The sequence below is a fragment of the Epinephelus fuscoguttatus genome, linkage group LG18 (genome assembly GCF_011397635.1).
Source record: "Epinephelus fuscoguttatus linkage group LG18, E.fuscoguttatus.final_Chr_v1".
Classification (NCBI taxonomy): domain Eukaryota; kingdom Metazoa; phylum Chordata; class Actinopteri; order Perciformes; family Serranidae; genus Epinephelus; species Epinephelus fuscoguttatus.
In genome coordinates this window covers 20801714-20826522 of record NC_064769.1, presented here as the reverse complement: position 1 = coordinate 20826522, position 24809 = coordinate 20801714, and the positions used below count along the sequence as shown (strand labels likewise).

The following is a 24809-nucleotide window of genomic DNA, read 5'->3' as shown; positions in this document are numbered from 1 at the left end:
ACATGACATCATAGTTAATTAGAATCAGGTGATAAACAAGGGAGTTATATTTACGTTATACCATATGTCTTGCTCCATGTGTCTTTCTGTCTCAGGGGGGCACCGCAACAGGTTTCAGACAAGTAAGGTCAAGGAGGAGGCTTTTCCCAGCTGCTAGACCACACTGATGCACACACCTCTTTACCCGGCCGCCCAAGTGTGTGTGGTGTGTGTGCGCGCGTGCATGTATGTCGGCCATTTCTAAAGCCTGTTTTGTCTTTGTTGTTATCACATAAAAGACAGTGTTTATCCTCCAGGAAGCCATGTTTGCCATGTGTACTTGTAAGGGGAGAGTTCTTTGCAGTGAGAAATGAAAACCCCTGAACTCATCAACCAGGTTGTTTGCTGGGCTTCTTTCAAAAGTCTAATCTCTTACAGATTCCTGATCCACGTCTCGGTTTTAAAAGTTCTCCACTGACTTAATCACACTTTGTTAGAGATTACTGTAGATAAAGACTGGTATGGTGCTTTTGAGTTGCCAAAACATTTGAATGTTTGAGCGAGAAAAGTCCATCTGGTCTTTTTGAAATAGAATTTTGACAAAATAATCATGGCCTACTTTTGTAGGGTTTGTTCCATCCGAGAAAACTGAGCAAAAGTTCGTCTGCCAATAAACATCATTAGATGTGGTTGAAAGCTGCCGAAAAACTAGTAGACCATGGGTTGAGATTACTTTGTCAACATTATTTTGCAGATCAGTAATGGGCTTTTTAACTAATTTCATGGTCTTCATCTGCTTGGAGTATACACCAACCAGCCACAACATTAAAACCACTGACAGGTGAAGTGAATTACTTTGATCATGTTGTTATAATGTAATGTTCGTATGCTACTTGACGCACCACCCACCCAAACACAAAGAACTGCTCAGGAATGGCCCAGGGAATGAGACAAAGAGCTCAAGGCATCAACCTGCCCTCTGAATTCCCCAGATCCCAATCTTATCGAGCATTCATGGGATGTCCCAGCACCCCAGAGTTCCTGTGTCCATGTTTCGACAGGTCAGAGCCAAGTCCGATCCACAGTGAAGCCTCTGACCTGTTGAGGTATGGACACAGGACCTCAGGAGGTGTCCTGTGGTTTCTGTCATTGTGGCGCTGGTGTCGAATTCTTTGAGTCCTGTGGATTGTGAGGTGTGGTACCAGCATTTCCCGCGGATGTTTGATCATCCAGGTCAATACCTTGAGCTCTTTGTCACGTTCCTAGGGCTACTTCTGAGCAGTTTATTTGGCCCAGGATCCATGGGATATACAAGTATCCCAGAGGTCCTGTGTCCATGTCTTGACTGGTAAAAGCCAAGTCCGATCCACAGTTGAGCCTCTGACCTGTCAAGACATGGACGCAGGACCTCTGGAGGTGTCTTGCGGATTGTGAGGTGTAGTACCAGCATTTCCCACAGATGCTCGATCGGCCAGGTCAATACCTTGAGCTCTTTGTCACGTTCCTGGGGCCATTTCTGAGCAGTTTTTTGGTGTGGCATGGCACATTGTCCTGCAGGGAGGAACCACTCCCATAGGGGAGTGCTGTTGCCATTGGCCGTGGTACGTGTCAAGTGGCATTCATGTGAATGCCAGGACCAAAGGTTTCCCATCAGAACATCACATTGTAACAAGATGGTCAATCGTTTTCACTTCATCTGTCCATGGTTTTTATGTTGTGGCTGGTCGGTGTATAATAGTATGGCATAGTCACAATATCTTTTAATTCCCAGCACTTTGCATGGTAATATAGAAATAATACAGTAAATCAATTGCCTGGGTCAACTGATTGAAGCATTTCCTTGAATGTTTAGTTTATATATGTATTTATTTCTATCTCTTTGCTGTGTATTTACAGTAAGAACAACCAATAATTGAACCGTGAAAACATCTGAAAGGATTCAAAGTCACTCAAACAACTTAAAGACAAATATATTTTTTATATTTATTCAGGTTTAAATGATTAGTATTCAAAAAGAGAAGCATAAATGGTAAAAAAAAAGACAAGAATTTGTCCTTTTTGTGTTTTTGTTCTTTTTTTGTTAAATATTACACAAAATAAATAAATTCAAAGAAGAAAACATGATAGTGTTAGACTTGCTGTTGTGTTGGTACCTCTTGACTCTCTTCCTTTTCATTTCCTGCTTGTCATGCCTTTTCTTCTCCTCTGTTCATCCTTCTATCAGTACATCCTCTTCTAGTCTTTCTTTTCCTCTCACATATTTTTCATTTTCTTTCTTCCAAGTCAAGCACTTCACATGTACACAAATCTAGAAATGTGAGTTACTAATCACATTTTGGCACAGAAGTATTTCTTTTCATATTTTCTACTGTGCCAATGTACTTGATAACTTAAAACAGAAAATAATATATACATTGTATAGCAATATATCTTATTTCTTTCTTTAAAAATAGAAATGTCTTTATCAAACAGAGATAAAATGTCCATAGGTTTCCATTCTGTACCTCCTCAGTGCATCATTCAGATCTGATTCAGATCTGTCAAATGTAGCCATCGCTGTAACTCCAAAGAAAATGTCCGACACCCTGCGTTGTGCAGAGCTCTTTCATGGCTGATATGTCCAATCATCGTGGTTGTACCACAATGGGCAGGAAGTGAGTGGCAGTGTTTTTCCTCCGTGTCTTCTTCCCCCTCATTGGCTTTCCGTTGGCGTTCAGTCCCACAAACATGTGCTTCCTCTTGTTGCGCCACTCTGCTGAAGCGTAGGTGTTGTACTTGTTCTCCTCGATGCGTTCGATCAGACGGCAGTCCGGACCAAAGTCCCTCTGTAGGGGAGAGACAAGATGTAAATGTCAGATGTTTAGACTTGAAACATTTGGTTGGTTGATACTATTTTCAGTTTTTGAATTTCAAGGTTTTCTTTGTCTTGTATGGCAGTAAACTGAATATCTTTGGGTTTGAACTGTTGGTTAAACAGAACAAACTATTTGATGGCATCTCTTTGGACTTTGGGAAATCATCATTTCTCACTATTTTAGGCAGTGGGTCAGTTAGTCAGAAAAAAAAGACCCCTAATGATATTGAGAGCAGATTCATACATGTAAAAATGGTTTGATTTCAGAACCTCGATGATGCAACAGTTTTTGGATTTCTCAGGCTCATATTTAACTACTCTGCAAATCAGAAGGCTGTTATACTGTACAGCTGGGGCTGCTTACTTGCTGTATGTTTTATTAACTCCCCATTTTAATGGAGCCTAGTTTTGACTTAATCATAATCTTCTCCTTATCCACATCTTGTTGTCAGTTCCTTCTCTTAAAGGAATACTTCACCCACAAAATGACCATTTGTATGCAGTTTTTTTCATGCCCTATTACCTTGAGTTCTTGAATAACACTGTTTTCTTGCATGTCTCCGCAGAAAACGACATATTGATTTAATGACTGATTGGGAACCATGTTTGACACCCAAACTATATTGAAACTCTACACAACTCATGCAGTATGATCCAAGTCTCATTTATCCAGTGATACTGTATGCTCAGTACTTCCAACACAAGCATTTTTGCTAAAACCTTACAATTTAAAACTGAACTGAAAGTGAAAGCTATGTTCTCTCCACAGCCAGACTGCAATACTGTTTTTTTTCCAGTGGAAATGCACGTTTGGAAAGTACTGAGCATACAACCATATAGATGAGGCTTGGATTATACTGCATGAGTTGTGTGAGAGTTTGTAAATGGGTGTTTTAACATTTTTTTTTGCTGTTGTTAAATGTGGTACCCAATCAGTCAATAGATCAATAAGGTTGCTGTTTTCCATGGAAGCATGCAAGAAAAAGTTTTCTTTACAAATTCAGTGTAACAGAGCATAACTAACTAATACACAAATGGTCATTCTGTGGCTGAAGAATTCCTTTAATCTTTCAGTTTCGTTATTACTATGACATTTAGTTGTTACTAGAAGTTGTTCTTTGAGACCTTGACTGAGCACAGCAACAACATGACTTATTACTACTTGTGACAACATAGACAAATGGTAAGCTGTTGCTTAAGAATCTGCTGCACAGTCCCCCATGTAATCAAGGCCAATTTGTAAAACCGGGCATGAATTGTTTCAGAGGATGTTTGTGTGTCAGTGGACTGGGGGAGGGAGGGGAGATGTCGTAGGGCAGAGAGGTCAGCATGAGATGTGACGTCTTAAAGGTTCAGGCTCTGTGCCAGCAAAGAGCATCGTGACACAGTGTTTGTGGCTTACGTTACCGCAGTGACCACCCACTGGTAAATAAAGAGAAAATGATCTGAGAGAGTAACATTTGTCAGTTTACTGGAAGCTGCCCTTGCGCTTTAGGCTAACGTCGCTTAAACAGCCAGTTAACTGGATGCGGTTATTCACGAGCAAAAATGTACTCGCCAGGCACGCACACACACACACACACACACACACACACACACACACACACACACACACACACACATGCACAATATAACCCAGTCTCTCTCTCTGTATCTGGCCACAGCTGTTTAAATTGGTTCCAGAAGTAAAACTGAATGTTCCCAAAGCAAAATGAGAATATTTTACAGACACTGTGCAGCTATCATACGCTGGTGCTCTGTATGATCAACCAGTGTGTGTGTGAGTTTGTGTGTGTGTGCATGCTGGCTGCCTTTCAATTAAAATGATTGGAAAAGCAGATAGAAGATTATACTGTAATCTAAAGTGACATCAAATTATGGTAATGAATTATGAAAAATGATGGTTTCAGTATCATTTTATTGAGTTACTTACAGGACTGCTCTTAAAATGTCAATCTCTACTTTTAATAGAAAAACTTATGGACGTGATTAATTTTGCAGAGACCACACAGTGGATTCATCATTCCTCCTTCTTCGTTGGTTTTCTTTGAGAATTCTATACAAATTGAATCATGGTTTAACCTACAGGCAATCATAATCATTTGTGTCCCTTATGTGTATTAATCTGGGGATTAAATGAAACAATGATTTCATTTGATTACCGCCGGATAAAGAGGGCACTGTGCAAACCCATCAAGTGTAATCGAATGCCATGCTCTTCACCGCCGCGCTACTATGGCTTGTGTTGCACCGAGCAGAAGACGTCATGGGAATTCAGTTTCAGGCCATGCAACAGAATGCCTCTCTGTCTTTTTCTACCGTGTGTCATTTCATCTGTGGTGTGGCTCCCAGAGAGACACGCTGAAAGTTGGGTCTTTCAAAGTAAGCAAAAGAGGGGAAAAAAAGGAAAAAAAGGAGGGAGAGAATGAGATGAAGAAAAGGAAAGAGAAAGAGAGAAAACAGATGAAACAAGGGCTGCTCTCCCCAGAGGGACTGAAGCAGAATAGAGAAACTGAAGGATTGTGTTTCCTGTTTCTGAATGGAGCAGAGAGGAGAGGTAGGTAGCAGAGAGGAGAGCTCTCATTGACTAACTGTGGTTCCTATTTCTGGAATAGAGAGTCTTGCAGTCTTGTCCATTGTTTTTAAAAGGCATTCAAGAAAATTCAAAGCTGCAGGGTCACCAGTGTAGGGAGAGAGTGTCTCTTTCGCAAGACTTTGATACATTAAGATTGACACATGTTACCCAAAGTCACCAGAGAAGAGAAGATTTTGGATTATAAAGTAATAGATATCCTTCACTCAAAGGTGCAGATCATTGTGAAACAGCTACTCACCGCTCCGTATAGCTCTCCCTTCTTGCTGATTGCCAGGTAGTAGTTACTGCTGAGCCCCCTGATGGCCACAACTCCCACATCCACTGACTTGATCTCCAACATACCTGGTGCAGCGGGGACAGAGAGACAGAGATTTAAAAACTTAGTGCGGCTTGGTTCTTCAGATATTGTTGCATTGATGAAGACTGTGGTTTTCTTTTTGTCCTGCTGATTTTACATTCGTCTGATACCAGATATATTTTATTTATGGTGCTGAATAAGGTCACAACTAATGATAATTTCAGTATTAATGCCTGTGACATTCCAGCATGCATGGTGACCTCTTCTTATCGTTTGTTTTGTTGACATCAGTACAAAATACAGAGATAAGTGATATAAACCAGAGGAAAGCAAGGAAAAAGTCACTCTTTCGAAGCTGAAACCAACAAATATGTGTGATTTAATTAACTAATCACATTGTTACCAAGAAAGTATGAAAATGCACTTGAAAGATTATGAGAACATCACAAAAATAGGTATTTGACAGTATTAGCAGTAGTTTAATGACATGGATCTTTCTTAATTATATTTTTGCAAAATATCTTAACCACACTGCAGGAGAAACCTGAATCAACTCAGTTTCTTTCGCACAAGTGAACCCCAGTCTTGTCTCCCCGTCTCTTTTTTCCCCTCACTGTGTGACAGTCGGACCTCAGACCGGCCTCTTGCCCCCTGTTCATTTGCTGGTTAGCTCGCGGGCTGCGTGCCCTGGGACCGAGGTGCAAGCCAGGAAAAAACATTTCTCCGTCCTCTGTTTGTTTTTCTGACCAGGGGAGCTCAAGCGGGCAGGCAGGCGGGCGGGCACACGGACAGGACGGAGAGAGGCTCTCTGGCTGCCAATCTGGCAAGAGGTCAAGGCGTCCGTATCAGTTTTCAAGCCTGAACCAATTACTGGTTTAAGCTGCGGTCGCCGGCCCTTTCTTCTCTCATCCTAAAGCCAGTTACACCAAGCCATAAAACTATCAAGGGTTTGAGAGGATTAGCTAAAGGGGCCGTTAGGAAGTGGAGTATAGTTGCAGGAAAAGTCAGAAGGATGGAGTGAGAAATAGGGACGATCTCTCCAGAGAGTCTCTAGAGGTTTGATATTGGCTATTTTTATGTGCACACAAATATTCCACTATTTTTCTGAATATGACAATATTCTAAATTTGATATGGGTCTTGTGAACAACATATTCTGTTAAAGATATTCCAAATTAGGCCTTTTCCAATGAAACATTTTCCGATTAACACATGGGACATGCCGGTATTGTTCAGATTTTTGGAGCATTCTTTGGACATGTAGACAGTCCATTCAGAATATGCATCTCAGTTGGAGTTTTTACCACAGTTTGCAACACACAGCGTCTTGCCTGTTGTCAGTTGGCTCTGTGCGTTGTCATGGATATGTCGTACACAGACCAGCCGTGTGCAAGGCTGTGGGGTAGAGATGCATACCCAAAAGAAAAGCCCATTCTGGTCGGAATGAGCAACACACCTACTTTAAAACATTATAAAAGACTAGGACATAACAGGTTTCATCGCAACGCCAGCCTTTTCAAGAAGGTGGTTGAAGGAATGAAAGAAGGACGCTGTGTTTGCACTTTGATGCAAAGAAGCAAATGGCACAAGCGGCTCCAGCCATTCCAGTATTCCATATTTTGACGTGATAAACAGCATGTTAGGGCACATCAATCAGTGTATGCATGGCTGCACGTTCATGGGAATTAGCGGAATATTCATTTCCATTAGCCGGAATATTGTTTTTTTCAGAATGACAGTAAAACCCAGAGTATGTTTTGCCTGTAGATGTAGTCATTGTCATTCTTGAGATTTTAGCATGACAGATTTGGACAGCTTTCTGTTTGAGTAATGTGTTATTATATACAACTTAATGCCAGAAAACAATCTGTAATTCTCTGAAGAGTGAATTGGCAGGATATACAGCAGTACGGTTACCATGAAAGACTGAAAACGGACACAGTCTCAAGCAAACGTCCAGAATAATTACTGTTTTCATGTTTGATTTCTTTCTTTGTAGATTTTGCACATATTTTCACATGTTCCCCAACTTTGGCAGCAAGGCAGTTAAAAGCAACTCCGGAAGAAAAAGTGACCAGTTGAAGCAAATAACACTAAATACAATGTGAGAGGAAGGGTTAAAGGTCAAGCAAATGTCTTTTTAAATCTCATATAAACCAGTCTTCTTTCCAGGCGCCCCTTTCCTGCTCTCATTCCCTTGTTTCTCATCCTCAGACAGGGATTTGCAACATCCTGCAGCCCTGGTGGGATTTTTATGATAGTCAGAGAGATGAAGGGATAAAAGTTGAGGAGAGGTTGAAACTTCAGATGGAGACATCTGAGAGCATCTGCCCTCAAACGGCTGTGTTTAAGAGCTATGAGTCCTCATCTTTCTTTCTTTTTCTCTGCTGCTTTTACAGCTATCGCTACTACACTGTCACTGACATCTCCCGTTGTCTGTTGGTATTTGTCTTTGCTTTGGAATAGGAACGAGAGACCGTTTTGCATTTGGAAGTGTGTAAAGATGGCATAAAAATTAATTTGATGTTTTGCATTTATGAACCATCTTCTTTTTTTTATTGTTTTTGGCCTTGTTTCTTTTATGTTAAATGCAGTCCCTGGCCTAAATCCATCCCCACCGTTCCTTTATTTGGTCAGTAAGGGCTTGTTAAACCTCCCAAACTCAAAGTGGATTTTCGGAGCTCACACTGCATCATGTTGGCTTGTTATGTTAAGTCCATTACTCACACTGACGTGCACCACAACACAACACTTATCAGGTTCAAAATGTTCCATCTCGCTGCAAACACAGCTGACATTTCTGAGCTGTGATCTGTCAGGAAAGGATCTGTCTGTGCTGCGCTAAAGGCTGGTCCACCTGTTCAAACCCTTTTCCCTCCTCCTGTTTGATGTGGTTTGTCGAAAAACCAAAGCGCAGGGCTCTTTTATGGCCCCTTTACCAGTTACCAGAAGCAGCCCGTCTGCCTGCGAGTTAAAAGGCCAGGCTGCAACAAAAGGCTTAGATTGCAACAACAGGGTTTATGGTGAGGAGGCAGAAAAAAACAGGACCTGCGCTTGTAACAGAGCCTTTCATCAGGTTCTTGTGCTCACAGATGTGCATACACACATAAGGTGGAAGACCTGCATTGATCTTAAAACTTTACTTTTCTATTTAACATTCAACACTTAGCATTATTAGTGACTCAAGTCTGTTCATGTATTTTCCTCTTTTTTCCTTTTTTTTTTCTGAGAAGGGAAAGCTTGTTTTCTCCCCCCTGGTTCTTAATCATAAATTTATGTTTATAAGTGCAAAGGAAAAAATGTTTTATAACCCATCACTGAAAGCACAAACAGCACAGGGTTCAGTTAATATAAAAGGCACGGACATTTTCCGCTATCAACAGAAACTACCAAGGGCAAACACCTGTGTGTGTACAACTTTCATAGGGGTCTTTGCCAGGCAAACCCAAACCGTAACACTAACGGAGCTACAAGTACAAATAAACACAACCTGGCCTTCTAACAGTGAGAAACTGTTCATTAAGAACTTCATAAAGACCACCACCATGTTTAGAGGGTTTTGTAGCCAAAACTAAAGTCCAATGTGACCCTGTGAAATCCATAAACCTGAAAGGAAACCTTCCTTTGACACACAAAAGCAGACTGCAGATTGCTTGTGTCTTCAGTTAGTGATGTTAAATCCACATTTCACGGCTGGCTGTTGTTGATTTGTCGTCTGGTTCTCTTCGACCTTCTGACTTACATTCCTTTATTTCTGTTTTTCAACACTTGGTCGGACAACAGACGCTACAATCACAAACTGAAAGTGTGTGCTATGTACAGCAGCAGCAGAGTCACAGCACAGAGTAGCAGGAGTCAGATTTCACTTCAAGTCATGATAGTAAGGAGAGTTAACCGACAAGATGATGGCTGAGGATGTGGTGTCAAAGTGAAAAGCAAAAACACCTATATGGCAATATTTCTATGCTAATAGGAAACCTGATAATGTTAATGAAGGAAAAGGAGTTGGTTACATCTTTTAGAAGTTGGAGATGTGCAGCTCACTGGCTGCTACTTCTTGTTTCATGGCCCCCTGCATATTTCATTAAACAAATGTCGAAAATGACAGCTGTCTTTTTATGTAAATGCATTTAAATGAACGATAGAGGTAGTGCTAATCTCACTGACAAACACGTTGCATTTTCTGTGATTACTTCAGAATACAAGTCATGTTTTGCCACTTAAATGCTTTTAATGTGAAGCTGCAGCAGTGGGGAATGTTCAGTTTGCATTAGCAGTAACTTAATACAGCGCTCTACACTTGTAAAGTGTCTGGTTTAATGACTAACGCCGATTTCGTTATGAGTTTATTAACCTGTTGGAAATTTCATCACTGTGGCTTTCCTACTTCTATCTTCATCATCTCTTTAAAAGGCTTCATTACCATGTACTCTACTATGATCTTTCCTTTTTGTTAAACCTTTAAGCTTTCGTCTCTCTTTTCTGAGTAAACCTCAGTGTTTAAATCTGACTGAGTGGACATAAAGGACAAATAGCTTCCCAACATACTCTGCCATACTGTAACAGAGGGCTTCCTAGCATAGGAGGTCTAGTTTTGGCATGAATTGGGTGATACGATATGTATTGTGATAAGGGGGGTTACGATTCAATATATTGCGATATATCGCTATACTGTAAGCAAGGTGATATATTGCAGTTGTTTTATAAATCCAACTTTAGGGGCTAGCTGTGCGCCTTTTATGACTCTGCCTCTTTCATAGGCCTGTGTTCCCTTTGTTTAAGTAGTGGTATGTTGCCACGCTGGAGTGGAAAAGTCTGGCTTAAGATAGATTACAACTCTGCCACCTTTGCATATAAATTATTGACTAAAAAATTGATGGTGTTTTTGAGAATCAGTATCACAAAACATAACATTTCGGTACTCGAGTGTATCGACATTTTCTTACATCCCTGGTTTTAAGGAAAGTACTTTTGGGAGTAGTCTACAGTTATTTGTTTTGTAGCCCATTGATGAGGCTTTTAACTGTGGTTTGGCATGAAATTCACTTGACTCTCACTGAAATCTGTCTTCTTTTATTAAAGTATGGTTTTGGGTATTTCAAGGTTTTACAAGAGAGTAAACAAAGAAGAGATGACAGGAAATGAGGGAAGATGAAAGGGAGAATGAGATGCAACAAAGTAGTTCTCAACTTAACCTTGAATATCGAAGTCAAGTAACAATATTTTTACTTAAGTGATATATTCTAGCGCCCTCTCTACCCCCGGAGGCTTGTCTTTATGTTACCATCTATTCAGTCAACTATACTTTAGTTGTTCGATGTGTTTAGTCAGTCAGGAAACTTTATGATGATACAATACTGTAAGAGGATTCAGAAGTTTCAAGTTGTAGATGATGATTTGCTGTGATACCATAGAAATCAAAGTCAGAGGTAACCTTTAGTTGCAAGTTAAGATGAATTAAACACTCATTGTTTCTTTTACTGCTCTTAACAGTGCCACCGTGCACATATGCATAACGCCATGCTCACAGATCCACACACAAACACAAATGGCATCACACACTCAAGGAACACACACATACACAGACCTCCCGTCGACCCCCGCCCGGCCCCCTTTAGAAACACGGTCAGTGAGACTCCTGCTGAACCTAAAGGTTAAGGGAGGTTATGAAAATGTTTCCACTGTTTATCCAGGGGCTTTTTTGAAGATTATACTGCGGTTGTTCACAATTTGACCTCGACACGGTGACCAGCTGTGAGTGGGTCTACTGCGTGCCTGCAGCCCGGAGTGGTCTCGCTCTCCATTGTGAAATATTGTCACTCGCGGACTAGTTTGTGTCATGAACTCCCCTTAGCGAGGAGAATGGAAATGCTTTGGTTCTTTTATTCTGGGTCCAACACTCTGATATTTGGATGAACCTTTGACTTTCCTGTGTTTTTCTGCAGCGACTAATTCTCTCGCACGCCTTTTTTAGATGTGAAATATAAGTGTGACGTCCAAAAACATTTTTATAAAGCAAAAGCCATTTTTGAAAGATTTAATATCTGATTTGCATCAGTTGAGGTCCAAACACCAAGATCATTTTTCTCTCCGAAACTATAGCAACAAAGTGACTGACGATGTCTCGTATTCATTGTGACATGAGTTTACATCCATGCAACCGCCAAAGACTCAAAAGAAAAGGGAATCTCAAGCCAGTAAAAAACAAAGATACAAAAGAAGAATAGAGGAACTCTGAAAATACAAAATAGACCACCAGTGTGATTAAATCAGATATCAGTTGCAAATATTGAACTGTTCTGCTGTATTTGGTCCTATAGATACAAAAAACAAAGAGGAAAAGGCATGCGATGGAGTCGTCTTGGTGCACATCATCAAAGCCGTGGTTTTAACAGGATTAAACTGTTTCCTTTGTACAGTTTTTAATGTTTGGTTGAATATTTCCGGAGAAATGAGAGAGAACAAACACTTCTCGGTTGTGCTTGGTGAGTGCCGGTGAAGAGATTGGGTTTGAGTGCTGTGTGTTATGTGTTTTGAGCAGCGTTGAGGTATTGGTTTAGACTGATGTGGTTGACAACAGTATCATCCTGCGCTAAGTGGCCACATCAAAGCCCGCCTGGCCGTAGGATTTGACCAAAGCTGAGAAAACAGAGGCCTGTTTCTTATTTTCAATAAGGCCAATTTTTTTTACGTATAGTTTTTTTGGTAAACTGATTTGTTTTCAAAATTTGTTTTGCTCGTATTAAATTTCTGCGTTATAAATTAGATTAAGCAGATATTGTGTGCCCTTTTGTGCACTACACTGAATGGGTTTCTTCTCAAGTCTTTTTTCCATTAGTAGGATTGTTCTTTTTGACCTGCGCTCACTGTATTATTTAGCTTATTCTTGCCCCCATAATGGTTTTATTTCCTTCCCTGACAGGAACACTCACATCACTGTCTCTTGTTGTACAGAAATAGCCGAAACCGCATGCTGTTCTTCAAGCTGTATGTGATTTCAAAACTGGCCGGGGTACGGGAAGAAAAACAAACCCAGATTATTCCAAAAATCAAACAAAAGGGGATCACCTGAGCGAAAACCCTTTAGTTTAAAATACCAGAGGTCTAGCCAACAGATAGCGTTGAGTTTCCCGTCTGCGCTGCTCATCATTCCAGCACCGCATAATTTGATATCACTTTACTGGGCGCAGCAAGACCGCAGCGAGTTATGTCACACACGTTTAAGAGCAGCTGGGAGGAAACCAAGAGAAATTCACAGTGATGTTAATGGTGATTTGATGGAGAGGAGGGGGGTGGGGGTGGGGGTGGAGGGGGGGGAGCATAACCACCTGAGATATTGTGATTCCTTTAACACAGTTGACTTTGTAACATGATAAAGTGCCAAAGCTGCCAGTTTCTGTCAAAACATTTCACGGGCCTGACACAGCAGGAGTTATGTTTTCAGGCAAAGTGCTGTGACGGTCGTCTGCATTTCACACATTTTTCATTTACAGTTCAGCTGCCAGTGAGATGTTGCCCAACTGTTGTGGTCGGAGTTGTTGGCGTTGGACTGTGAGCTTTAGAAATCTTGTTATTGTACACCACAGATATAATGCACCGACATGCACAAATATTATTCAGTTTGTCACATGTGTCTTTCTGTCTTTCTGTCTCTGTGTTGTTCTTACTTCCTTTGTCTTTCCTCACACATGCATTCATGTTCGCACACATACAGTACACACGCACACACACACACACACACACACACACACACACATACACATACATACACATACAGGGTAATTAGCTGGCATTCCTGGCTGCTCTGTTCAAACGGCCAGGCTGTCCAGATGCCTCTCTGGACTCAGCTCTAAGCTCTCAGCTCTACCTTTGATGACTCCATTAAGAGCCTCACTTTCATGCAGTGTGTGTGTGTGTGTGTGTGTGTGTGTAACAGGGTTAAGGGTGAGTGAGAGAGTATGGAGGAGCAGGAACATGAGGTGTGTGTGTGTGTATTTGGTGGGGGCTTTTCCTACAGCACATGGTGTCTATATGGCAGCAGCAGCAGCCCTGGATGTTATCTGTCACAGGTGCTATTCTTCACCTCCCGCTGCTTTACTGGCCATGAATTCTGCCTGTTCACATGCACCAGGCCAACACCAAAATGACACTTTGGGTATTAGACTTCAAATGCATTTTTCAGCGTAGTTACTGAAGCGTACTATAATGCCATACCAGTTTTCTAAAAGAAGTTTGTAAAGGACTTGGGCTGCAACTAACCATTATGTCCACTGTTGTTTAATCTAACAACAATTTAAACGACTATTTTCTTGATCAATTAGTCGTTCTAGCTATTGCAAATCCCTAGAGCTGATGATTAAGTTTTAAATGTGTCCTAAGGACAGTCCAAAACTTAAATATATTCAAAGTACAGTTATATAAAACAGATGAAAGCAGTAAATCTTTGTCAGAGAACCAAAGAAAGTTTGGCACTTGAATTTAAAAATGTCTAAAAGAATATCAAAATAGTTTCTGGTTCATTTCGACGTCCAATCAATTAATCTGCAGATGGTTATAGATCTAAAACAGACTCGATTGTTTTAATGTTTTCTGGAATATTAAAGGTAAACTACACAGTCAGTTATTGTTCTGTCTCACCAGCAAAAGTGAAAGCCAAAGCCAAACTTAAATTTACACTTGTTTTGTGTTTCACCGCACTATATTTAATTTTTTTCCCAGTACTGTGTCTCTTGAATGCCTGCTGCTTACAGTCTACCACCTGTTTGCTACCTTTTTATAAATCCCACACCTCACCTGAGCACTGTGGGGGTACACACCTGAAGTCCTGAACACAGGAAGTAAGAAAATACAGTCAGAGGGCAGAGTCTCTGCAGAGAAATACATCGCCACACAAGTTTATATGAGTCAGAAAGTTGTTCAGTTTCTTGCTACAAGAGGTCACTGTTCAGCCTGGTTTAAAGAATAAAGGGTCATGTCATGGACAGATGAAGCAGCTTAATTACACGTACATACTAAAAACATTTTTCATAATCTGAGTTTTGTTTTACATAGACGTTTCTTCCTTTCTTCACTATGAAATCCTCTCTGGAACAACGCAGTGCTGGCTCCAACTGTGCTGACATTACACAACGTTATGACATTAAGCCGCGGAGAAAAGTGTCTGGCTGACACGGCGAATACTGCAATTTCTGGTTCTTAACTGTAAATGATGCGGACAACTTTCCCATCATTGTTTAATCCAAAGTGAATATTACTGTGATCCTGCTTTGTAGCTCGTTGCCAAATGTAATGATTTGTTATTTAGACAACAACAAACTGTTGGATCATTGTTAGGACAGCACTGAGACGAGCCAGAAATGGAGCCGAATGTGCAACATGTTTGCGTCCGTACAGCAGATGCCTCTCTGTATTGATAATACGACCTCTTGTAGAGAACACGACTAAGGATCTGACGTATCCAGAATTTCCAGTTAACTTCCAGATAAGGGTATTTGTGAAGTACGTTTGCTCATTTAGCAGATTTGTGTACCACGTATGAAGTACATGGAAATGATGATTCACACTAAATCTTGATGGTTGTTTAGAAATCTGGTTGATTACTGAAACTAGTCGTAAGTCAGAGAATCTCCCCCTGTTCCTTCCTCTTTCTCGTCCTCTCTCAAGGATATTTATGATTGTACTCTGCAAGAATCCTCCACATAACATAAACAATGAAAAAGGCCGTCCATCAAAACGAAGATGTCCAACTTAAGATTCTTTGTGGATAGTAATCGACTCTTGATGTTTGGAGCCATTTTCTCTTCAGAGAGCCGAAGCAGCGGAGGATCTTACAGAAATATGATTTGCTGCTGAAAGACTTTTGTTTAAGGTGGTGCCTGACTGCTGGGGTTTGTGGCAGGGCCGCCTCGGTCTGCCTACAGAAATCTGGCTCTTATTTCAGCCTTGTTGTAGCTGACACATTAATGGACAGAGGAGTGAATTGATGGGAAAATATATCAAGCAGTGATGATAGGAAATATGTAAACAGTGATGGAAAAATGAGACGGATCCTGTCATTGTCCTCGGCGACTCTTGGCAAAAACACTGAGCTTTCAAAAGGATAATGACTGCACTTCAACAATGCAGAAATATCTTAACCAGCATCTTGATGGGAACGTTTTATTAACTGCAAGGAGTTTTTCTGATCATTGTCAGCACTGCATGTTTCTCCCAGATACATCCAAAGCATGAACACACACGTGCTCCGTAAATTACTCTGCTCAGGCAGTTATGGGGTCAAAGGGCTGCATACATCTGGACCTCTGGACCTTCACATTCACCCCCGTGTGGGAGATGGAAAATAGTGCTGACAAAGGTTGGGAGGGAGACATGAGAAGTTAAAAAGGTGTTTTTACTTATCTTGCCTCGGCTGTGAATTGGAAACTTTTTTGTTCTCAAATAATTTTAATATTTATCATAGATTTGCAAAAAACAAAAAAATTAGATGAAGATATGCATTTAACTGCTACATTTTAGTCACTCAATTCTAATCAAATTTGGAAGTAAAAAACAGGCATTGTTTTTACAAATGAGCGCTGACAGCTGCCTTTTTATTACTACACAACAACACACTGAGCTGTTGCAGTCATGCAGAGATGAAATTGCCAAACAGCGATGAGCGCTGCACATCTTGCCACGATACGGGGCCAGAGAACTTCTTGCGTAACGGCTCAGATAGGAGCCTTTGGAAGTTTCCAAAGTGTCAGACTATGTCTAATATTTTTTAAAAGACAGCAAGTTGTAAATTTATAAAGCAGTAAATTTCACAGCCTCTGTCTCACAGTGTGACCTGCACATTTCAGTGAAAGGAGTCTCGCCTTTGTAGATATTTGACTGATTTCTGGGACTCTGATTGAGTTTTGTCCCAAGCTGAACGTTTCAGCCTCGAAGCATTAAAAGTGATATGTAATAATTTGTGTGAGGTGCCGTTACACCTCTAGTAAATGCCAGTAAACAGCCTGTTAATCTGTCCTTCTCCAAAGTCTACAACAGTGTCATCAATGCTTTGGTTTGGTTTCATTATAGAAAAGTAGCATAGCTCTTATGTAACAAAAGAAATGTATATTATGTAATGTTTCTGCAGGACACTGACAGTGTTTGTCTCTGTAGATTCCAGTAGGAGGAGTCATGAACCAAAAGTAACATATGAAAATGAACTAATGATTGGTTTGTCCATACAAGCAGAGTGTAGCTCATAAGATGTTATAAGGTGAAGCCATAAGCAGAATGAATGTTAGTATAGCTGGAGGATCAGAGATGTGTGTTCAGGTAGTATATGTTTATGTTTTCAGAGCACAGCTGAATGTAATTGTTGATGTTAAACTTGGCTCCGGCGTCTTTAAGAGTACTTGATGATGGTTTCAGTATTTCCTGAACAAGCTCGCACGGCGACATTTGCGCACCACTTTTATTTACGGCCGTTGGACAGAAGAGTCCATGAAGATGTCAGAGTTACTTTGAATGAAAAGCAACGCTGACACTAACCTCTGGTGCATCCAGTGCCTCCTCATAACTCTCTTTTATGGGCCACACTGTTACCTTTTCCCACGAGAACCCTAAACACACTCATCACGCAGAGAGCAGCGAGAAGCAGGGAGATCAAGGCAGCCAAAAGAATACACACGGAAACTGAAAAAAGGGGAAAAGGCTGGGACGGGTTTCAAGATGTTCAGGAAGGACTTGCTACATTTTTGTGCTGCGTTAACCTTGCTGAGTCATTGGAGGTTTGTGGATATAGAGGGGAGAGATGAAGAAGTGGTTGTGGTTTTGAAGACCTTATTCAAACGTTCCTGAAACACAAATTTACATTCCACATGTTTTAAAAGAGAAAGAGACTGATTACAGCATTTTTTGGGGGGTGCATTTCGCTTTTTGTAATCAGGAGTGTAACTGCAAACATTTCCATCTCCTAATCCCAATAGTCAAATGTTCTGAAAACAGTTTCAAAAATCTGTCAATGCAGTGAAATCTTTGTAACACTTCCAATACAAATCTACTTGTAACATGACTTTTTGGAATCAAGCGTGCTGTGATCAGCCATATTTTGTCTGGTTTAAGATACTGACACGCTCAATCACCTCTTCAATTATATGAGGAAAACAAAACTTCTTAGACTCAAAACAGACAAAGTTGCTTTGTCCAGTGTTTTCTCCAGTAGAATATATAATTGGAAATAGACATTTTTTTTTAGTTTTGCAGACAGAATGTGAAGTTTGCATCCTCTCGGTACATCACATAACTCACAGTGGCAGAGTAACAGAACAGCCAGAAACAGGGTTTGTGGTCTTTGTCCTACTGTACCTTGTCCTGTGTACAAACATTGGTGTGTATACCTTTTAAAAATTACATGCACCAAAAGTTTTCTTTTGCACTATTTGGTGTGTTTGTCCTTCTTTCACGGCACTTGGCAGGATCCAACGGACATTTCAAGTCACCAAAGGAAAACATTTCGTAATTTAATTCATGAGAGTTTAAAAATGAGCATTTTCAATGTGTTAGTGTCATTTGAGATGACTTTTTTCTTTACAGTAATGTGCAGTGAAACTACTATAAATCTTTTATGGTCACAGGAATATTTTGAGCTTCTCAGCAGATCTAATATTTGGACTTCATATTTGTTGGCGTCACATATTCAAGAGGACTTGTTTACTACGATTTGTAATAAATTATTTGAAAGTCTTTCTTTGTCCTTTTTGGCTCCTCCAAGTACCGTTACCATAACAGCAGGAATAGATGTGCATCAAAATTGTGGTTGTGGCGGCGGTTGGCTTGACCATAGTGTTTTATGGTGCTGTTGCTGCTCTGACTTGTCTGTTTGTGAGCTGTCAGCGTCGTCTTTTTTGCCCTGCAGAGTTATCAGTTGTGAATTTGTTTTTCACTGCATGAGAAACTAGACGTGTGGCATGTGAGAAGTGTCAATTAAGTGGGCATCAAGGTCCATGCGTGACAGTTGGCAGCCCTACACGATATATTTTCTTTAACATGTCACGTGCACCGGTGCATGTAGAGCTGAAGATTACGTGCACAGCTCAGATTTTACGTGCACTACTGCGCATGTGCATGTGGTATTTAGAGCCCTGCAAAAGCAATGCACTATGTGTAGCGCTGACCTTTGCGTTGACAAAGCTTCCTGACTTGGGTCAATAGGTATAGGTCAAACCAGAGGGGGCAGACCTGTGTAATTAGCCTGGACATGGAAAAGCTGCACTAAATCAGAATAATATCCCGTGTGTTAGGCTTGCCATAAATCGTGCTGCGCTCGATTCATTCATGTCAGTGGGTAATGTGTCTGCTGTGATTAATGTTAACAGTAAGTATGTGTGTCAGCTTTTACAATCCGGGTGGCCACAGTGAGAATCAAAGCTCCAACTGTGGTCAGGTTGGCACCATCCAATACTAATTGAGCTACGCACAACCACAAGTCTGTGGTCCAACTGCAAACACATGTCCATTTGTTTCATTGCTTTATTCGTTTGTTTGTAAACAAGATGTGACAGTCCGTGGACGACAGCGAGGGAAGAGAACAAGGACAGTTTTGTTGCTTACAGTCAGGGGCAGGATCAATGGTAATCACATGACGGCCCGACAGGATTTCCATACTCAGATTGAGAGCACCTTACTTTGAAGGCCTGGTGAGGCGAGATGGATAGATGGGCATTGATCACATGACCACAAATAGACAAACACTGACATGCTCCACTGAGAACACATTCACAATACAGGCCCTAAACCCTGAATGATGTACTGCCCTCAGCTTTGACAACATGATTAGAAAGGCTCAGCTCTGGAGGAGAGCCTCGACCCCGGAGCTGGGGCTGAAACTTCTTCATCACCTCTGACACCATCTAATGACGCTCATTTGCAATATGACCTCCTGAACATTACCAGACTACTAGACCATGATAACCACACTAACAACTGCCTCCTCACTGGTTTTTAATTTGATGCTTTCCTAAAGGAGTAGTAGATCAAAGAACTTAAGGATGTGCAACACCTGAGTTCGCTCTGACACATTGAAGCCATTTAAGTACACTGTGTTATACTGGTATAATATGATGTGCCTGTTTATAAGTCGAGGATTTCTGCATTATCTTTAAAGAGCCATGTGTTTTTAATGAGCACATAAAGGCCAGAAACACGCATCAAAGACCTAATTTGTCCAAAAGTCTGTGTACAGCTTTGTTTTGGTTCTATCAGCTCTGAAACTGTACAGTATAAGTGAGCAATGTTGTAATGTTCAGCATATAAATATAAGCAAACATTTATTGAAACTTCTGAGCGGGAATGATCATGCGAAAAAACATCATCTCTAGTATGTCAAATACCACATCCATGTTCTCTGTTAGAGGAGAATTAAATTATGTTCTGTTTGGTTAAGTTTGAAGGGTACAATTTGTTCTCTGCTGATTTTAGAGCACATGCAAAATAGCAGGAGGTGGCGCATGAGGGTACAAACTGCTGTATATGCAAGCTTGTGCACAGATTCAAATACCGTGCACCCAACTATATAGAAGGATGGTGTGCAGACACATGCATTGGTTAATATTTATTACATCACAGCCAGACCCCTTTAGTTTATCACAAAATTTCCACCTATCTTCTTTTAATCTGGAACTCAACCTACTAAATATCCTGCCAAGACAAAATATGACCTGATAGGTTTGGCCTCCATAGACAAGTCCTCACATTCAAGATTTTCCTTTGCCCTCTAGAAAGTTCTTACCTACTTCCCACCACAATCAAGTGGCAAGAGCTGTTGAAATTGATGGATTGTGCTTCTAATGCCATGACCTGATGCCATTATAGTTAGTGACACGTTGCACCCTAATGGTTGAGCTCTTTATGTGCATGTGCGTGTAAAAGTGTATGTGTGTGTGCACATGTGCATGTGTGTGTCAGAGAGGACTGCAGGCGAGGGGAGGGAGGAAGAGACGCTAATTGAAATTCCTTCAGCCATGTCTGGCAGAGCCTTGGTGTCTGAGTGGCACACACACACACACACACACACGCACACATGCACACACATATTCACACTGGCCCTGGCCCTAATAAAAGTGGGCTTTGCCATATGGAGGCCATGTGCAAGACTGGCCTCTCTGTGCTCGAGTGTGTGTGCGCTCTTAGCAGGAGAGGCTTGTACAGCACCACAGACCCACAGACAGATGCATACAAACCTACGACATGTGTACGAAGTTGTGCAAGTGATAAAGATCCATTTATGAAGATTAGATTCCCAGACTTACACACACTTGACATGCCGTGGCAGATTCAAACGCATACAGCAATGCAGCGAGGGGGCCTGTTGTATAATCTTAAAGAAATTAGCTGGTGTTTTGGACGTCGCCCATCTCATTCAGCAAGCTGGCAGGGGAACTCTGTGCAGGTAAATGTGGGAGTAATGTTCTGTTCTCCCTCAACAACTACTGTCAATGTGCCCTCAGGCCATACAGCTATTCTGAGCTGCGCAGAGAGCAAAAAAAACCTGTGGCAGTCCTGGAGAACTTCCAGATGTGTTTAACGAGAAGATAACGTTGTGGACTACAGAATGATAACAGCTGATTTTCTGTTCTGGATCAGTTATAAATGATTATGATGACCTTTACAAGTTGTTAAAAGTGTATTTCTTAGTGTAGAGATGAGATGTTCTGTTGCCATCAAATAGCTGTTGTGATGCAGTTTGGTTTTTAAGTAACTCAAAGCAAAACAAACTTGTTACAGTAATTGTTAGTGCACATTTTTTCCTACAAGAGATTCCACAAAATGCATGCACTTTGCATTCATCATGCACTCATGCTCCTTCCTCCCTCAAATCCAACAGTTAAGGTATCTCAAGGTGCTTTAAAGGTACCAGTGGAGTTTCTCAGTGCCCCACAGTGGAGCACTACGAGCTGGGAGTCTTCCCAGCGTGAAAGAGTGTAACTGTGTGAATGTGAGTGGTGCTGACAAAAGAGCATGTGTGCTCTGTGACCCTTCTCAGGATAAATAAAGGTTAAAATCATATTTCACAGCCCTCAAAATGCGCGACCAGAAAAAGGAGCAAGAATGGCATGGTTACTACTTTACATCTGAGTCTGAATAACCTCATACTTAGCATATGCCCACCACTATTATAGCTGCAGCACAATAGCAGTGAGGAGTAAGTGGACTTGTCATTCTCCCCAGGGGTTTGGTAATAGCTGTGTTTTAGATATTTCCTCAAAGACGAAGAACTTTCTCTGGGCAATTTCTAATTGGTTCCAGTGGATCATCTCTCTTTTTTATCTTCCTGGCTTACTCATTTTGTTTTTTCCTCCCCTCTCCCGCTGTCATGCTCCCCCCTTTTCTAACTCTCTGTAGTCTGGCCCTACCTCTGCACATGGTGAGAGGGCTGCAAAGCACGCAGCTCTGTTGTTTGTTCTTTTGCCCAGTCACCTGTCTTAATGTGCATGGTTGCCCAGGATGGAAAACCAGAAACATGTCTCTCTACAGATAAACACACGAGACGCAGTGGGAGAAAACCAGTCCATAATTTGCTGCAGTGTTCTCTTTGGTGGTTACGGGCATAAAAATGTCGTTTCATAGCAGACTTCATAATGTGGACTTCCCTTTGCGCTCTTCTGTCAGTTTTTAGTGCAAGTAAAAAGTCTAAAGAGGAAATTAAATCACTCAACATCTAGTAAGAGTTTAAAAAAATTCCCAGATGACCCTCAAATTCCCACAATCGATTTTCATGCGTAAAACCAGCTTAAAATATAAGGAACCAATGATAGACATAATTTTTCAGTGGACTTACTGTATGGATCGTCCTCGCTTTTGGTGCCATTAACTTTTCCTTTCTTGTCAATGCGAAGGAAGAATTTCTGGTAGGAGAACAGTTTCCTCCGCCGCACATCTCCTTGCAGATGGTTGTAGCTGCTCCGCACATGGCGCCCGACAACCGTTGCGGAGGACGATGACACATTGGTCGCCCGTGGCAACCTCGCAGAGGATGCGTGCAGCGGTGCGGGCGATGAGGAGGGCGGCGGGCGTGAGATGAAGGCGTGAGGAGGAGTCCCATGCGGTGCATTGTGGTCCCCTTCAGAGTCTGACGGCGTGGTGGACAGGGGTGAGGACGAGGAGGGTCCGAGCAGGAGAAGCAGGAGGAGGAAGGTGAAGGAGAGGATGAGTGAAGGAGGTCTGTAGCAGGGGCAGGTGGAGAACCAGGCGACCGGTGCACCTTGTGTCACTGTCCATCTACACATGGTAGTGGAGCTGGGAGAGCTGTGGATGTGCTCAGGGGCTGGGGCATGCTGAGCTGGGTGCAGGGAGAGGGAACGAGAGTGGGAGAAACTCCCCCTGACCGACCGACTGCACCTCCTCTGTCTGGGGACCCACAACCTCACTGGGACTGTAGGTGCTGAAACCTGTGGAATGGCTGGCTGCAGTAGATGTGATGCAGCGTTATCGGTAATATTGGTGGTGATGGTGATGCAGCCGCTCTCGGTGGTGAAGCCTGCAGTGTTGTGGCTGACTCTGCTGTAGTCCCCGGTGCTGTTTATTCCTCACAAGCGCCGCAGGAATGCGTCAACATCCATAACTCAGATCACCTCGCAATGGGAGCAACTGGGGGTTCGCCTTTAAAGACCTCTCACAACCTCCTCCGTCTCCTCCCAGAACTGCCGCTCTTTGCTCCTGATTGCTCACGCACACGCGCTCACACACACTCAAAATCCCTTTTAAAAGTTTGAATAGACACCTACTCTCTCACATCCAAAGACAAACACACACAGTTCATTCATATACACTGCTAAAAATCTACTCCACACACATGTCCCAAACCACTGATCTTCTCCAGTCCAGGGAGGTGGATCACAGGAAGGCGGAGGAGTCCTGGATAAAAGATGCCAAACTGCTCAGAACAAATTGAATAAATAAAAACAGGAAGTCAAAACAATGATTTATGCTGCTTCTCATAAAATGTCCCGAGAAATCCACGCAAGGCAGGGCACACACAAAAAAAAAGAGTCACAGAATCCAGACTTTCTTCTCTTCTTTTCTCTCTTTGTTTCTCTTGGTTTGTTGGAGCTGGTTTGAAGTTACTTGAGTGTGTAACTGAGCCCCGGCAGATCTCGTCTTTCTCCCCTCTCTTGTCGCGCGTCTTGTCAGTGAGCTGAGCTCCCTATCTCTCCTCTGTCCTCTCGGAGTCTGAGCGCTGGAGCAGTGCGTTGCCTCTCTTCTTTCCTCCTGTGTGTGGCTCCCTCTCCTTTGGCCCCCTCCCTCTTTCCTTTGCCTCTCCCTCTCTCCTATCTCTATCAGCGGTGCGCTCTCTGGTTATCTGGAGTTTCTCTGAGGTGACTGAATCTTGTCTTTCCTTTCACCTTATTTATCTGCTGCAGTTCCCCAGATGTCATCTCTTAGTGTAATTGGATGTCTATGAAAACCACTTGGCTTTGAAGAGCTGTGTGCGTTTTTGTGTGCGTGCATGTGCACATGTACGTGTGTGTGTTTGTGTGTGTGTACGGGGGGGGGTCCTGTCCCACCCCGTTTTCTCTTTCCCTCCCTCTCCCTCCTTTCTCTGTCTCCTCCCCTTCCCAGACAAAACCCCACCAGTTGAGCAGAGCAGGTCCGGCAGAAAACCCTTCTTCATATCGCTCTCCTTTTGCTCTCAGCTCCATCGTTCTAACATTTCTGTCTTCCCAATTATTGCTGTGTATTGTTTGAAATTTTTCAATACTAGCGCTGATACGATATCTGAGTTTTGGTACATACGGTCCCAAATTGCTGTTTCCATACAAAACTTTTTTTTTATTTTCATTTAACAAATAAATCCAAAGCTCTGAAATGTTAAATGTGCATTACAAGAATGTTGCTTTAATACAGTCGTCTGAAACTGGCTTTATTTAAAATCAGGCACAAACTGAAGAAGATAATGACTGTGATCCATTCAGTGACACCTTTGGACAGTTTTGAATTCTCTAGGTTAGTTTAGGACTAGGACTGCAACTAACAATTATTTTCATTGTTGATTAATCTCAATTCTCAATGAATCAATTGGCTGTTTGGTCTATAAAATGTCAGAAAGTGGTT

The 24809-nt window shown here is 41.8% G+C and overlaps 1 protein-coding gene across 1 annotated transcript; it reads right to left on the bottom strand.

Annotated features, from left to right (window-relative positions):
* Window positions 1-1980: 1980 nt before the first annotated feature.
* LOC125878550 (fibroblast growth factor 5-like) lies at window positions 1981-24397 on the bottom strand. Its single transcript, XM_049559827.1, has 4 exons — window positions 24325-24397; window positions 22537-23283; window positions 5668-5771; window positions 1981-2804 (listed from the first exon to the last, which is right to left on the bottom strand). The coding sequence occupies exons 1-4, from the start codon at window positions 24395-24397 to the stop codon at window positions 2604-2606; spliced, it is 1125 nt and encodes a 374-aa protein (XP_049415784.1). The 3' UTR covers window positions 1981-2603.
* Window positions 24398-24809: the final 412 nt, after the last annotated feature.